The following is a 16,173-nucleotide window of genomic DNA, read 5'->3' on the forward strand; positions in this document are numbered from 1 at the left end:
TCTTCCACACATATAGAGTTTCCAGTAACACTCAAAGACATTAGCTTTAATGATGTCATGATGAGTTTTTCAGCTTATATTATAGAATGCATTCTTAAATTGGTATTGTGTACATGGAGATGAGAGTATGAAAGCCTCCATATGTTTGAATTCAATCATTCATTAACATCTGAATTGGGATAATGGGGGCAAATTATGTTTTATGGTTTCAAGATTCATTGTTTGGTCTTGGTGTTGTAATTTGTTTATTCAAACTCATTTTGTTAAGGCTTCAGCATACTACAGCATCACAACCAGTTATTGCAGATTTTGTCTGGCAAATGACCATATCATGCCATTTTCTCCCCTCCTAATAAATTTGAAACCATTGTTGCACAGATACTATACTACATACTTTTGTAAGCTTAAAATCTACCCAAATTCTCATAAATACCAAGGTATAGAAAATTTACAAGGTTCTATTGAAAGTATTCTTCATACTTACTGAGTGCAGTGTAGTGCAATATGTCAATACAGGTAGTAAATGCTTTTTCAGCTTTCATTGGTGTGTGAAAAAAGAGGCTTTGGTTTTAAGTACATATAAGCTACTAGGTCCCATAAGCTAATGTTAAGTAGGCACATAATGTATGGATTTTAAAGGTTCACTTTTTTGTTGCCTGCCTTGCAGTAGTAAGCTAGAATAATATTCAAACTGCCGTACTGCATTTAACCTACTGATAGCAAATTCTTCTTGTCTTTCATAGCTTCTGTAAATATTTTCAGGGAGGTGGGGTTTTAAGGAGACAATTTCTTTAACTTTGACAATGACTTTGGCACATTTTCACACTGCATATTGTTTTAATTTAGATATTGGAAATTCTGCGCTTCTTTTGATAATTTCAATAGATTCCAATGATCTGGTGGATTGCAGTTTCTAAGTTTAAGAGACAATGCTACCAACCATTTTAGCCTGTGAGAGATTTCAAATAAATCTAACAAACAGAGGAAGCATCTGAAAAACTGAAAACTAAAAACAACTTATAACACCTATCATCCTACAAAAAGAATGAATGCTGATGCCACAAGTTGTCTGTGAATTATGTATGGAGTGAGAAAGGGCCAAAAGGTTTGAAAGTAAATATGTGACAAATATGTGTTAGAAAGAGATGGATAACAACTATCTGACCTGGTTTGGTCAAGTAAAAGCATGGCTGGAGGAATGGTACTCGTCAGAGTATACAATTCAGGTCTTTTACAAAGAAGCAGGAGACCTAGAGATGACTGTCTTGACAGGGTGGTAAATGTTTTGTAATGGAGTGGCTACATCATCCAGAAAGTGAATATGTATATACATGTAAGGTACAAATGAATTATCCAGGGTATGTCACTTAAAAATGATGTTCATTATGTTTCCTCAGCAGGTCCTTAAAGTGGCTGCAGAGCTGTTGAGTTAACTGCATGGAGTTTACCAATGATTAAGCCATAATAGAATGATCTTAGCATCAAGAGCTTTCTAGCATTTCAAAAAACCATCTATCAACAAACTCTCCATTCAGGTTTGTTTTGCTGTGAGGCAATATTTACCATTTTTATCTCCTAAAGGTCTGTTATGGTTATAAATCGCATCTTTAAAAAAGTACTTAAGAACTGGAAAAGAGAAAAACATGGACTTAAAGAAATCGAGCCACAGATTTAGATCAAGAATTCATAAGTTTATGGTCCCCATGTTGCATGTATAGAAAAAAGAATAGCCTAATATTATTTTGCTATACTATAGAAACGAAGTTAAAGACCCATTCAGGAAAAACATTTGACATTTAATCCTCTTATTTCTTTTTGTTAAGTCACACAACCTTTTCATGCTTCTTAGAGATTGTACCAGTAAGATGAATATTTGAATTTGGGTCAGTCTCATACAACCAACCATTACAGTAATAAGGAAAAATCTTAGTGAATCACTCACCACAAACCATGACCATGTTTGTGCTTTGTAATTACTATTGGACATTTTCCAAGGTAAATAGACGAAATATGTGCTAATCCTAACTAACAGCTACACCAGATACTCTGCATAGTTAATTTCAAAATCAAGACAACAAGTTATAATACAAATATCCATATGGTATAGCTACATAAATTTGGCAGGTGGCTGAAATGCCATTAACCTTGAAGTTCTAGTCATTAATACATAAGTATAGACCTGTCATGAACATGTACCTCAGAATTCATTTGAGGTTGGTGATGTTTTACAGAAGGGTTGTATATTGTCCATACTGCCCTTTAAGCTGGTGTTGACGAATGATATGGAAGGTTACTTATGGAAACCACTTTCAGTATTGTGAAACAGATTACGACAGATTAGCAACTGTTAACGATGTGGGTGTGTGAAGAGGTAACGGAATACTGGTAGAAAGGTACTGCTTTTAAAAAAATTGACAAAAGAATGAATGTGTGAAATTTGGGCAGCATAGCCTGGCGCTAAGGCTGAGGAGGAGACCATTCAGCACCGAATCTACGAAAGAAAATGTTCCAGCATTTAGCCAACCTGAAAGCAAAACTAGGAGTCTCAAAAGAGGGATCTACTGGTAGACATCATGTGTCGACATGTGGAATTTTGGGACGCTAAAAACTTTGAAATACTTTTTAACAGCATCTTTAGAAAACAGAGGCAAGAAGGCTGTATATAAAGTTTAGCAACAAGTGGAAATTAAGGTCAATTTACATCTAGAATTCTTTTTTTTAGAAAAGCAAATTTAAAGGAATACACAACCATAACTAGGTCACTTATTCAATATGGAACTGGAGTCAAGGCTGAATATACCTATCATGATGATATACAGGCCTTAACAATGAGCTAGGAGTATGGAGACGAAAACCATATCAAGTCTAGAGAAGACAGGATAGCACTGAGGACATACACCATCAAAGCTGTTGTACAGGTGAGCAAGACAAACAGCTTGGGTGTATGAAGGATTGCTAGTGAGAGAATTAGTGAAAGGGCAACATGAGTGAAGAATGCCTCCAGGAGGGCCATTTCTGAGATAGTCTGATAAACTAAAAAATGGCGATCTTGGCGGTACAGAAGGGTAGAAGCTTCTCATATGGGTTGTAAGGGCCCTCAGAGTTATAAAAGTGGAGTTAATGATCAAGGCTGTAAATTCACAACATACACTTGAGAGTAGACTAAATATACATGGGCATATAAATTGTACAGTCATGATATAAATCCATATATTCAATGTACTAAGTAAGGAAAGTTAAAGAAAGCTTATTATCAAAGAATATTTATATATATTTTACTAAATTAAAGCTATAATGGGGAATGTAGTATATTACAATCTATCAACATAATCATCAAAATATAAATATAAAATTCCTATGAGCTATAACCTAAAGGACATGTATAATGGTTATGAATTACCTATGTTCACATAAAGACTGACAATATGCAGACTGTGCGTAGTACAGCAAACTAAACCTACAATACTGACTGATGTTTTGGACATTTGATAGACCGCATAACCTATCTGGACAGAGTGAGTATTGGTGTAGGGTGGGGCTGGGATTTGATCTCCGCCTGGATCTTCCTCTCCCGGATCTTCTTGACTGGGAGGACACTGGGTCTGAGCGACAGTCCCAGGCTCTTCAGGAAGGCCATGACGTGCTTCTCATATTCCTCTGGGTGCTTCATGCGATGCGTCACGTGCTTCGTGTCGTCCCAGCACTTTTTGTATACCTGTGAAGACGGGTAGTGAGCATTTGGGGTGCAGGTCCTGCGGTAATAATTTACCTGGCAGCTGTTGCACAAATGGGAACACTAGTACAGCTTAGGATAGAAGGGTAATGGTGATCATTCACCCGACTACCACCTGTATCAAATGTGGCATAACAAAACATGTCGAACCTTTGTGCTAGAACCTTTAAGTAAAACTTCTCAGAAAATTTTTAGCATGTCTCAATTTCAATAAATTGTCTTAGTGCTGTTTTTCAATAAGGATTTAATAAAACTAACGAGAAAGTCTTTGAACTTACAGGGTAACCTAGGCTCTTCCAGATGTCGTGTGCTTTGAAGACCATGCTGGGAGGCGATATTGGGTCAGCCTCCGAGGCGAAGAAGAGGCCTGGAGTCCCCATGTAATTCTTGTGGAACTGGACGCTGGCTCTTTCGTAAAAGACGGTCACAGAATCGTATCTGTATTTTAAGTACCATCTGTAAGGAATGAGAAAAGATTGATAATTTAAAAGAACAAATGAAAATCCTGTCTTATGAAGACATTTTTTAACCAATATTGCTCATCTTCTGTTGAGGGTCTTTAAAAATGAATATGTTACACACACACACACACACATATATATATATATATATATATATATATATATATATATATATATATATATATATATATATAGTTATTTATTTATTTATTCTGAGTGGGACTCAGAAATATGTGATATGGGCAAAACTCATCAACGCCAATCATTTGCCACTAAGCCAGTACTATCATGAACTGCCAGTTACAAGCTTTTCTTTCTTTTGTTTTTCTTATTCCACTTAAATCATCATCATCATTATCTTTCACTATTTATTTCCAATTTTCAGTACCCTCTAACATCATACCACTATCACTTGTGCACTCTGGAATGTTATGACAGCTGACTTAAAAATGTCAGCCTTGTAAACAATTCGAGATGTCTCCCTCCTAAGCAATTTAAAGATAACAGCCTGATAACACATGAAAGCGTTATCTTTCCAAGTCTGGAATGTAAGGAATATCAGATCTAGGCCAAAGGCCAAGCGCTTGGAACTATGGTGTCGTTCAGTGCTAAAAGGAAAACTGAGAGTAGAAAGGTTTGAAGGTGTAACAGGAGGAAAACCTCAAAGCAGTTGCACTATGAAACCACTATTAAGAGAGGGTGGAAAGTAAGATAGAAGAAAGATAATATAAACAGAGGTGTGGTAAAAGGAATGAAAGGGGTTGCATCTAGTGGCCGTAGGGACGCTGCAAAGAACCTTGAGTAATGCCTACAGTGTACTGCGTGGGGTGCACTGATGGCACTAACCCGCTATGGGGATTTATTATTTTTTTTTATAGCCTGAAGGCCCACGAAACTCTCAGGGATTACTTACTCTATAGACCTCTGAATGACGTCTTGCATAGGTTTCGAATCAGTCACTGATCTGGCCACGCCAATGGGGGTTCCAGCGACGTCGACCACACTGTCCCAGATTTGTCCGACAAATCTGTCTAGGAGGTGTCCGTGCTTTTCGAAGTCTTTCTCGACCTGTTGGAAAAGAAGAGGAAAATGAAGATTAACTTTCATCTTTCAGTAATCTATAAAGATAAATCTGGAGAGATTATAACGCTTAATTTACAGGACTGATGAAAATTCACTGAATCCGTATGCAATTGAACTTGTATTTTAATATCTTACTTATATTTTATATATAAATTTTTGGATTTATCTGTTTTTTATAATAACTGACTTCCTGTTCCTGTATTTCCCATTACTTTCTGTTACTTCTTTCGAATGAACACCATATTCTAGGGTGTTCCACATGAAAGAGTTCATCTTCTGAATAATAATAATAATAATAATAATAATAATAATAATAATAATAATAATAATAATAATAATAATTCAAGCATGAATATATTAAAAAGTTTGTCTGCTTACATTAATAGGGAAATACACCAGCATATAGTTCAATAAATCGAAATTTGAGAGGCTGTTGAGGTACAAAATTGAGAACGCAGTATGAAAAAAAAAATAGTAAAAAGTCAGCAAGTTCCTTTCACTTTCGGTTTTGTTTTTATTCAAGCAAGTACCAGTTACCTTTAACTATTATCTTAAGCTATTTTCAAATGACAACACCAGTCCTACATTTGCAATGTAGTCTTTATAATATATATATATATATATATATATATATATATATATATATATATATATATATATGTAGTATATATATATATACTATATATATATATATATATTATATCTTTAGAATATATATATATATAGTATATATATATATATATATATATATATATATATATATATATATATATATATTATATCGTATTTAGAATCTACTGGTCACTTTTTTTACCAGATACATATGCATCTGTAATTCTTTGCTTTTTTTTTGGATACGCTTGTCACTACGAAACCTAAAGATCCAAGTAAAAAGAATTTTGAAGAAAATTCAAGAAGTGTGGCTATGACAATTGCACGTATATCGTCCTTAGAAAAGCTCTCTAATACTTTCTATAGTCACTTCTGGATTCATCATCAATAAAACCTGTTCATTTTGTATACGCCAGGAATCCTTTCTAATACTTTCTATACTAACTTCCGGAATCCTTGTTCGTAACAAATTGTCTAATAATTTCTATATTCTCTTCAGGAACCCTCATTACCAAAACTTTTCTGATATATAGTTTCCATACTCACGGGTATTCCCCATTAACAAAACCTTTCTAGTACTTTCTATGGTTACTTCAGGTAACCCTATTAATGAAAACTTTCTAATACTTTCTAAACTCACTTCATACACAGTCGTAACACAGAGGTATTTCTACACTCACTTCAGTATTCCTCTTTAACGAAACCTTTCTAATACTTTCTATGGGCACTTCAGGAATCCCCAGTAATAAAAACTTTCTAATAAACTTTATAATACTTCCTATACATACTTCATACATAGCCTTAACCCAGAGGTATTTCCATACTCACTTAAGTATTCCTCTTTAACGAAACCTTTCTAATACTTTCTAAGGGCATTTCAGGAATCCCCGTTAATAGAAACTATCTAAAAAACTTTCTAATACTTCCATTCCCAACGTGGAATCACAGGAATTTGTTTCTGGTGATTAGAAATTAATTTCTCGATATGACGCGGTTCGGATCCCACAATAAGTTGTAGGTCCCGTTGCTAGGTAACCAAAAGGTGCCTACTTGACCTATACTCACTTCATGCATAGCCGTTGCACAGAGGTATCCCCCGACGCTGAAACCGTGGATCAGAAGTGGGCAGGTTTCGGGATAGTGGTGGACGAAGTGAAGAAACTGCTCTACAACTCGCTGGAAAACAAAGAAACGTAAGTTTCATATTATGTGATGGTCGAGAAGAGAGATGGCAAACTTCACTTGCATACGATAACAGTAGATCCAAGGAAAATGAAGTCCAAAGCAGAAACAGGTAACACTGTCCAGAAGATAAATTAAATAATGCAAGCCATCTTATAAGGTCATCTTCAGTCCGTCTTACAAGGAGACTTAAGTCACTTTTGTAATAAAACTTACCCAAACCATTTCACTGAAAAATGTATTTTTGGAAATGATAGGTGTGAAAGAAACAACTTCTGTTAGTTTTAGAAAAATGAAGATAAATTCGAAGGAACTCAAAAGATAAAATTAAATGGGTAAGGATTTGATAGTGAAATATCTGATTCGTTTAATAAGTCCTTGTCAGCAGTACCTACTGTTGTGTTTTGTGCAAGTCTTAGCCAAGATTAAGCAAAGAACCTGCAACTACCCAAGTTAAAGGAACAGATTTTTTTTAGTCTAACAGTCAGTCATGACTGCCATACCTTGATAAAACAAAATAGTCTGTCTGAAATAAAAAAAAAAATGACCCCATACACAAACCTCAAACTCTTTACTGTACCTCCTTTCATATTCTCTTTCTTCTTCTTACTTTCCACCCTCTCCTAACACTTGATTCATAGTGCAACTGCGAGGTTTTGCTCCTGTTACACCTTTCAAGCCTTTTATACTGTCAATTTCCATTTCAGCGCTGAATGACCTAATAGGTCCCAGTGCTTGGCCTTTGTCCTAAATTTTACATTCAACTCAATAACCCAACAAAAGACAGGAGAGAAAATAACCCGACAAGGCACAGGAGGGAAACAGTACACTGACTGACCTGACTGAGAGTCAAAACATGACCTCATGCACAATCCCCAAACACAGAAACCCTACACGAGGAGAGAATCAGTGCATTGACTGACCTGTCCGTGAATTCCAGGAGACATAATATCGAGAGGTGAGAATTTGATGTTCAAGACGTCGATGCCCAGATCAGTGTAGAACTTCACGTATTTTTTGATGTGTCTGTCCTTCGCCATCAGCCACGTCAGAAGCAGAGTCAGAGGTCGGTCGTGGCCCTCCAACGCGTGTTCGAGCTGTGGACAGGAGGGAAAGTTAGAGCTGCGAACATGAAGTGAAATTAGAGTTGTGGACATTAGGGAAAATTAGAGCTGTGGACGTGATGGGTTAATTAGAGCTGTGGATATGACGGGAAATTAGCCCAAGACCATAGATACTTGATGTGACCAACTACATTCCACAAAAGGTTTACACAGTTACTTAAAAATGAAGTGTTGAAGAAAATTACACAGAAAGTAACTGGATTGTGGAATACTTTTACAAAAATGTTAAATGATGAGGAAACGTAAGCCAACAGTAAGTTTATTGCTCAGAGGCTTAAGTATTTCCTTGAAAAAAAAAAAAACACATGTAACAGTCTTATCCATTTTTCATGTTTACCAAAAGTGAATCACTAGATTGGCAAAAAAGTTTATGTATTTACTTAAAATTCTCATGAAATGAGGCCCATATGCAAGAAGACCTCCTCAATTTAACAGTTTAATTCTCATATTTACCAAAAGTGAGTAACTAGACTGCATAGAGGTTTACATATTTACTTAGAATTCTCTTGAAATAAGTCCCAAATGCAACAGGTTATTCTCAAGTTCACTCGTGTACTTAAGAGTGTTCACTCAAAAACAAGAGAGACTAATGTCATTTCATCCGTCTAAAAAACAATTCGCTCCATATCCGCTCACCTCTTGGAGCTTTCTCGGCAACTTTATGTGATCGCTGGCGCTGTAGTATTCCATCTTCGACGAATACTTGACGGAGTTGAAGTATCTGAGCTGGATGATTGACAGAGCAGAGGCCGAACTTTGAGACAGCATCCCACCCAGTCTGTTGGTCGTGGTCTGTAACTGGAAAAGAAGAAACGATTATGCATCCATATGACGTCATTCCAGGCCTACTTTTTTTTTTTTTTTTTTTTTTTTACAAAGTTACGGACTCTGTGGGTCTTTCAGATTTTAATATCACTCATTACCTCTTGTGTCAGATCGCTAAGAACTGGTGCATGTTAAATGCAACTTTGTTTTCCTAATGGGGCAAGTTCAATACATTTTTACATATATTTTCTTTTTATACAAGGAAATTATCAAATGCTCAACTAGCCACTTCTTTTAACTGATGGGTAGGCAACTGTATAATCTTATGAAATTTGTGTTCTATCAACAACGTTAGAAAAAATATATCCATCCAAATTATTACAATAGTTGTTCTCTAAGAATCTGTAAAAACCTATTTTAGTCCTTCAATTTAGATAAAAAAAAAATACACTACCACTCTTTCATATGTGCGTCAGTATGTGAATACATAAATAACATGTTTATTTGACATTTATTTGAGTACTTTTACCGGTGTCAGTATATATCAGTTTAAGCATTGTCATTTAACCATCTACTGGAAGTTAAAGCGTATAAACCATTTTACGAGTCATGTAAACGAAATAATCAAATATAGGAACAGCTACTCATAGGAAGGTATTTAGAATTCGATCGGTTATGAAAAATAAATTTTAGTAAAGAAAGTTCCATACATGGAAGTAACTCCAAATAAAATCGGAACGTGGACTTTCTGAGATAAGCAGCAGAGTAAATTAAGTCTAGTAAAAGGAATGAAAGGGGTTGCAGCTAAGGCCATAAGGGACGCCGCAAAGAACGCTGAGTAATACCTTTAGTTATTTATCTATTTATTTTTTATTTACTGGTAAAAATTATGACAGAAACATAGGACTTACCTCTGGAGTAGTGCCCTTATTTATTTATTTATTTTTTATTTACTGCTAAAAATTATGACAGAAACATAGGACTCACCTCTGGGGTAGTGCCTTTATTTATTTATTTATTTATTTATTTATAGGTAAAATGATGATCGAAAGATAGGACTTACCTCTGGGGTAAAGCCTTTATTTACTTATTCATCTATTTATTTATTCATGATGATAGAAAGATATAAGACTTACCTCTGGTGCAGACCTCAAAGCGACACAGGTCATTCTGCAGGCGTTTCCGCCAATGGCCCTGAGACCTTGTGAGAACATTTTGGCTGCTTGTGTGTGGGTCCTCTTCTTAAAAAAAATAAAAGTGGCGATTTATTCCGTCTTGCCCAGCGGACGTACCCAATTATTTGGCCAGCGCCAGGTAGCAAAATGAACTACCCCGTTTTGCGAGATAGAAAAGTTTATCTGAAATGAGAGCACAAAATGTTTAATGATTCTTCCTGAATGAAAAAATAAGAAACTGTAAATGCAGTGCAAAGGGTGATCAATAAAATTTTATGGGACTGATTTCGTCTACTGTCAAGCATTTTGCGACAGCAAGGAAGTAAAACTTTCTTTGGCTTATGATGTTTTAAAAAGAGTTATATATTGAAAGTTTTTAGTAAGCCATTGAAAGCTAAAATGTTTGTTTCCCTCGTCTATTGCGTTTTGTAGAATTAATAATTGAAAGCTGGAACTTGTGTTTGACCTATTGCAAGGCGTTTTGCACAAGAAAGTTATTGAAATCTAATCAAATATGTATGACCTCATCTGTGACATTTCTGCAGAAAATATGAAGGATCTCGTCAAGTCTACTTTCTCTTATAGCAGCACTTAAATATTTTTCTAGTGTGCATAGTGTTCATCTTGATTCAAACACTGAGGAGAAAGCAATGGCAACTGAGAACAATCACTGAATAAAGCCCCATCAACAGTTTGCAATTAGAAGTCATCGTTCGAACATAATTCACCACACAAAGAATGGGAAGTACGTCTGCTGTAGGTTTGCCATGCATACCAACGTTTCTGTTTATTATTCGACGTCCAGAAGAAATTCATCGACCTCCTCCGTCGCCTGCTGTAGCGAATTCTGGTGTATATACATCTCCCTTTCTATGTTTTGCCCAGTCCACAGTTACGATATAAGTGGTCTGGTAATGGTTAAATTGTGGCAGAACCCGTTTTCGAAACGATGAAATAAATGTTCTTTTTTATTACATCTTTCAAAAAGCTATATGAAACTAGAAGTAGATGGATCAGTCATTAAATTTGAATTGGAAAACAAATTGTAATATTCAGGTAGGCAATCCTGAAATCATAAATAAAAGTCATCAATCGATTAGCATCACGTGACCGACTTCTTCCTTTCACTGGATAAAGTAGGCCTACCACGAGCCATTCGGCGTGCGGATGGAAATAGCTTTTTTTTTTTTTTTCGATGAATTTTGTAATAAACGTTAGACAACATGTGCCAGATAATCACATAAATAAAACATGACAACTTGCACCGGAAGGATTGGCCTCCTTTCTTTCCTTACTGAAAAATAGTCCTTCGCGTTACTTGCCTCTAGACGGAAATGGCTCGACTTAGTCGACGGCCAAATGACAACCATGAATTAGTTACACCATAGAAACAACAAGGCAACAAGAACTATACTAATATTTACTTCATAGCCTATCTGGCTAAAGGACTAAAATAGCAGTTCTTGGCAAATAGAATATGTACCAGTTATGTTAACTTTACTTGTACATACTATAGCATTTCACTTTCTAGCCTGACTGGCTACAGTACTAAAAGAGTATACATAGTTTCACTGGTATATTACTGGTTATGTTAACTTCTTAAAGGACTCTCACCAACCAACTTTCAGTTTCCTCTCTTGCTTGACTGACTAAAGTACAACATCGTCTTAGCAAGTGGAATATTGGTTATGTTCTCATAGGACGGTCACAGCCAACTAGTATTACAGTCAGTACTTTCTGGCCTGCCTGGCTATAGTACTAAAAGAGCATATAGTCTTAGCAAGTAGAATAAGCATATATACAAGTTATGTTAACTTTTTCTAGGACGGCCACAGTAACTGGAATATCGTCAAAATGATTTATTAACACCCACTGTAGATTTTGCGGAACGGAGGATTTTGTACTGATATTGTGAAGCAGTCTGCGTAGGTACTTCACAATAATAGTAAATACTGTAACTGTGAAGCGTTCTAGGTACGAAGGAAAGGGCTGGTAGTCTCCTTGGCGAACCTTCAGGGTTAATGGTCCTTATGCGAGAGAAAGGTAATTCCTCTACAGCTATGACCTCAATCTTCAAAGCTAGTATAATCCAGCTGTCTTTCTGCGCATTCCGATCTCTTGTGGCGGTGCCTTATATGTATAGGCACAGACCAAACCTCGAAATTATTGTTCCTAATACCATATCTTTATTTGAAAAGAAGTTTATTTTTCCAAGTCCCAGTTGGTTTTTGAAAGTTAATGTATTTCTGATAGAGTTGCATACGTCTTTCATAACGAATTTACCTATTAAAATTGTCACTTATCGCCTGTGTCAGTAAGTTGAGATCTTTACGTCAAATGCTAACTTTGTAAAGGAACTTATTTGAAAATATCGTTTCTTATCGCCTTTTAAACCAACTGGTTTGCTTTTGAAACGATGCCTCTTAAAACGGCTACGGAAATTAAGAATATTTAATTAAAAAATGAGAATTATTGAATATTCTAATCAATCGGCTAAAATCACGATTCACTCAAGAGCCTCACGACGGAAATTCAACGTTCAGAAGTAATTTCTCCCACTTAACTGGATCAGTTAATGAAGGCAATTGGTGATAAATTGGTAGGACCAAAGTTCTTTTACAATTTCTTTAATTATAATTAAAATATCAAACTCATGACATTATAAAATTTAAATGTCAGAATTTACGGATTTTTCTTTACAGACGATACTATTTACGTCATAATTAATTGTCTTGGGTTGAAATTATTGATTTCTTAAACAAAGTACGCTATTCATTGATAAAATAATTTATAGCGTACGTTTGAAATCATGGATATTATGTTTCAGGTTATAAATGAAGAAAATTATACATCCTAAATAATCGCGTAGGTTTGAAATTATTGATAGATTATTTTGTTATAAATTGCACAATTTGTATTATATCTAATCGCAGTGGTTAGATATTATCGATTTCTTATGTTATAAACGATACAGTTTACATAATGAATTGTGTAGGTTTGAAATGATCGATAATTTTCATTGATAGAGCTCTCAGATCAATTTCAGCAAAATAAAATAAATAAATAAATAAACAAACAAAATGTAATAAAATCAAAAGAAAAATCCGAGCTACATGCCTAAAAATATATAGTAATTGTAATGCAATATTTTTTGTAATATACAAATACATGAAATAGATTTTATATTTTTTGATAAATTTTCTCATGGAGTCTGATCATTACGAAAGGAGCAATAAATAAAAACAAATAACCTTGCAAAACCCAACCACTCCTCTCGCTTCTGGCCACCTGACGGAATTTCAGACTCGACCTTTGCCAAACTCTGCCACTGTTTAGAGTCTTGTGTCTTTGCTACCTGAAGAACTTCGTACGTCTGTTGCGATATAAAAATTCTCAGTAAGACTGTATAATTCCTAATGTGTTTGTAGCCTAAAATAAAACGGCAGCTGTTAAATGCTAAGAAATTCTAGTATTGAAGAGGACGTTATCTTATTGAAAACAAACACACGCTGCTATATCACTTTCACCCTCTCTGTATTTTTATGTGCGCTTATACAGAAAAGGTTCTTGTGGACAGACGTTTGCATCTCTCTCTCTCTCTCTCTCCCCTCTCTCTCTCTCTCTCTCTCTCATCTCTCTCTCTATATATATATATATATATATATATAATATATATATATATATATATATAATAATATAATATTATATATATATGTATATGTGTGTGTGTGTGTGTTAATGGAAGAAATCCATAACAGCGTCATAGATTTAACCTTTTTTTTTTTGTTTCTTTAACCAAAGGTCAGTGGGACGGTTAATCCACTGCCTTGACCCATCTTCCACTTCGAGAAAAGAAAGTGAAGAGAGGGATGTCGCTGGGTTCAATCTTCGGATGTGAACAAGATGTGATTGTCAAATATGCACAAAAAAGAGGCTGGAAGATTTGGTGATGTGTTATTTGAAAATAGGCCTAGAGCAAGACTGGTGGAGAGGTTGACTGGATGATTGTTTCTGTAGTGGTAATTTTTTTTTACTTGCTGATGGCTTCTGTACTACATTTATGCTAACTAATTTTTTACTACAAATGTGATGACTGGTTGTGCTACGATAATGCTGGCTGATTAACTGATTCTGTGCTGCAAATATGCTGACTGATAGACTGATTCTGTACTGCAAGTATACTGACTGATTAGCTGATTCTCTACTACAGATAAGCTGACTGATTAACTGATTCTGTACTGCAAGTAACCTGAATGATTAATTGATTCTGTACTGCAAACATGTTGACTGATTAACTGATGTTTTGCAAACATACTGACTGATAGACCGATTCATACTACAAATTTGTTGACTGGTTGACTGACTGATTCTATACTGCAAATTTGCGGACTGGCATACTAATTCTGTGCTACAAATTTGCTGACTGGTTGACTGATTCTGCAATGTAAACTTGCTGAATGGCTGACCTTTTCCGCACTACAATTAGCTAACCGGTTGACCTACCTTGCACCGCAAACCTGTGAGACAAATAATGGGAATAAACTTTGTCAGAAAAAATAAAAAACGATCCAAAATGTCATCGCTATACCATCACCTTGAAAATGTAACTTGCACTCTTGTTTGGTTACGTGAAACTTAATTTGCTTTAGTGCGTCAGCCTAGTATAGGCCTAGCAATTTCATCTCTATGGGCTTGATTTAGATAAGGAGCTCTGCTCTTGTTGATCCACGCCCTTGGAATTGAAAAAAAAGAGTCGTAAGACTGAATAAAATATTCGTAAAGTTACCACAGTATTCATTGAGAACTTCCCCACAGTTGCATAATATTCCCGGTTTGTTGAACAGTCATTAGTACTTATATTGTTGTTTCTGCATTTGTTAATTTATCAGTTCGCTGATATTTTTTTTCCCATATATTTTCTTATCTTCATTTCACCCTTTTCACATATGCTCATTACTATTCATTATTATCTATGGATGTTTGATTTACAGTCGAAACCTTTTACGTCTTCGACATGAATATCCATCAATTTTGAATAAAATAGTAATATTTCATAAACAACATTGCAACACAAAACATTCATTTTGCAATATCATTTCAATGTTTGAGAGAAACCAAGTTCAGCCTCCAGAGACGAAACACCAGCGACAACACTCATGCAGGAATTTAACAAACAGAAATGGTGATTTTCCTTTCTAAAAAATACTTCCTTAGAGGGCACGGCATTTGCCCACGTTTCTCTGCCACATCCTAAACAAACAATCACGAGGACATCGCGCGATGGAACTTGAAATTACCATTCCTATAAAGCTTATCATAGCTCGAGTATTCACCGTATCTGTCAACTTCAATCCTTTACAACCCCATTATTCACAATCATTCCTTATTTCACTCAAGAAAAATCTCCCTATTCAGCTATTTGGTGCAACTACTGGTGTCCGCATCATCACGTGACTAGAGTCTTCTGCTGCATTTGACGTTTCACTGTGACAAGGCTTCGGGTTGCTATGCAATTCTCGTGCAACGTTATTATAATCTTAATCATTGCCAAGTTTCCGTCACGTGATGTCCAGAGTACTGCACCTGAATGCACGTAGAAGCGAGAGCATGGCGCAATATCCCTTGAGGAAAAAAGTACGGCTAATAAAAGGATGCCAGCAAGAGCTGCAACTACCGAGCGATCGGGAACACGAGACAGGAATCCTTGGAGGCTCCCCGGAGGAGGAGATGGTGGAAGTTCCGTAGGTAGGGGGGAGAGGAGGGAAGGGAAGGGTGACCGTGAAAACGTTCGTTCAAGGGCGGGATATAAGCGCGCGCTCCTCAGCTGAGAGTCACCCCACCGGCGCAGTTGCCAAGGCGCCTATTTTGCATCTCCGGAAGGTTACGTAACGTTCTTCTTTTAAAGAAATTAGTCACTTACATTTTGTACATATTCGTCTGTTAAAAATCATATTATTGTTATATTCTCAATTCAAGCGAAACTCGCGCCAAAAAGTCCTTGTTTTCGGCGGGCGCAGCAAGTTAGTAACCGAGGGCGG

The 16,173-nt window shown here is 35.9% G+C and overlaps 1 protein-coding gene across 2 annotated transcripts in view; it reads right to left on the bottom strand.

Moving 5' to 3' along the window:
• Window positions 1–3,247: 3,247 nt before the first annotated feature.
• LOC135221047 (uncharacterized) overlaps window positions 3,248–16,173 on the bottom strand; it is an 18,928-nt gene continuing 6,002 nt past the window's right edge. Inside the window, exons 1-8 of one of the 2 annotated variants that reach the window (XM_064258782.1) lie at window positions 15,719–15,809; window positions 10,097–10,318; window positions 8,832–8,993; window positions 7,995–8,168; window positions 6,955–7,065; window positions 5,108–5,262; window positions 4,012–4,189; window positions 3,248–3,715 (exon numbers count right to left, since the gene is read on the bottom strand). In XM_064258782.1, coding sequence (XP_064114852.1) covers window positions 3,503–3,715; window positions 4,012–4,189; window positions 5,108–5,262; window positions 6,955–7,065; window positions 7,995–8,168; window positions 8,832–8,993; window positions 10,097–10,174 — 1,071 coding nt within the window. In that variant the 5' untranslated portion in view covers window positions 10,175–10,318; window positions 15,719–15,809 and the 3' untranslated portion in view covers window positions 3,248–3,502. Of the gene's footprint in view, window positions 3,716–4,011; window positions 4,190–5,107; window positions 5,263–6,954; window positions 7,066–7,994; window positions 8,169–8,831; window positions 8,994–10,096; window positions 10,319–15,718; window positions 15,810–16,173 lie in introns of those variants that run through there. The other variant, XM_064258781.1, reaches the window with a different exon arrangement.

This window comes from Macrobrachium nipponense, chromosome 2, assembly GCF_015104395.2.
Source record: "Macrobrachium nipponense isolate FS-2020 chromosome 2, ASM1510439v2, whole genome shotgun sequence".
NCBI classification, from domain to species: domain Eukaryota; kingdom Metazoa; phylum Arthropoda; class Malacostraca; order Decapoda; family Palaemonidae; genus Macrobrachium; species Macrobrachium nipponense.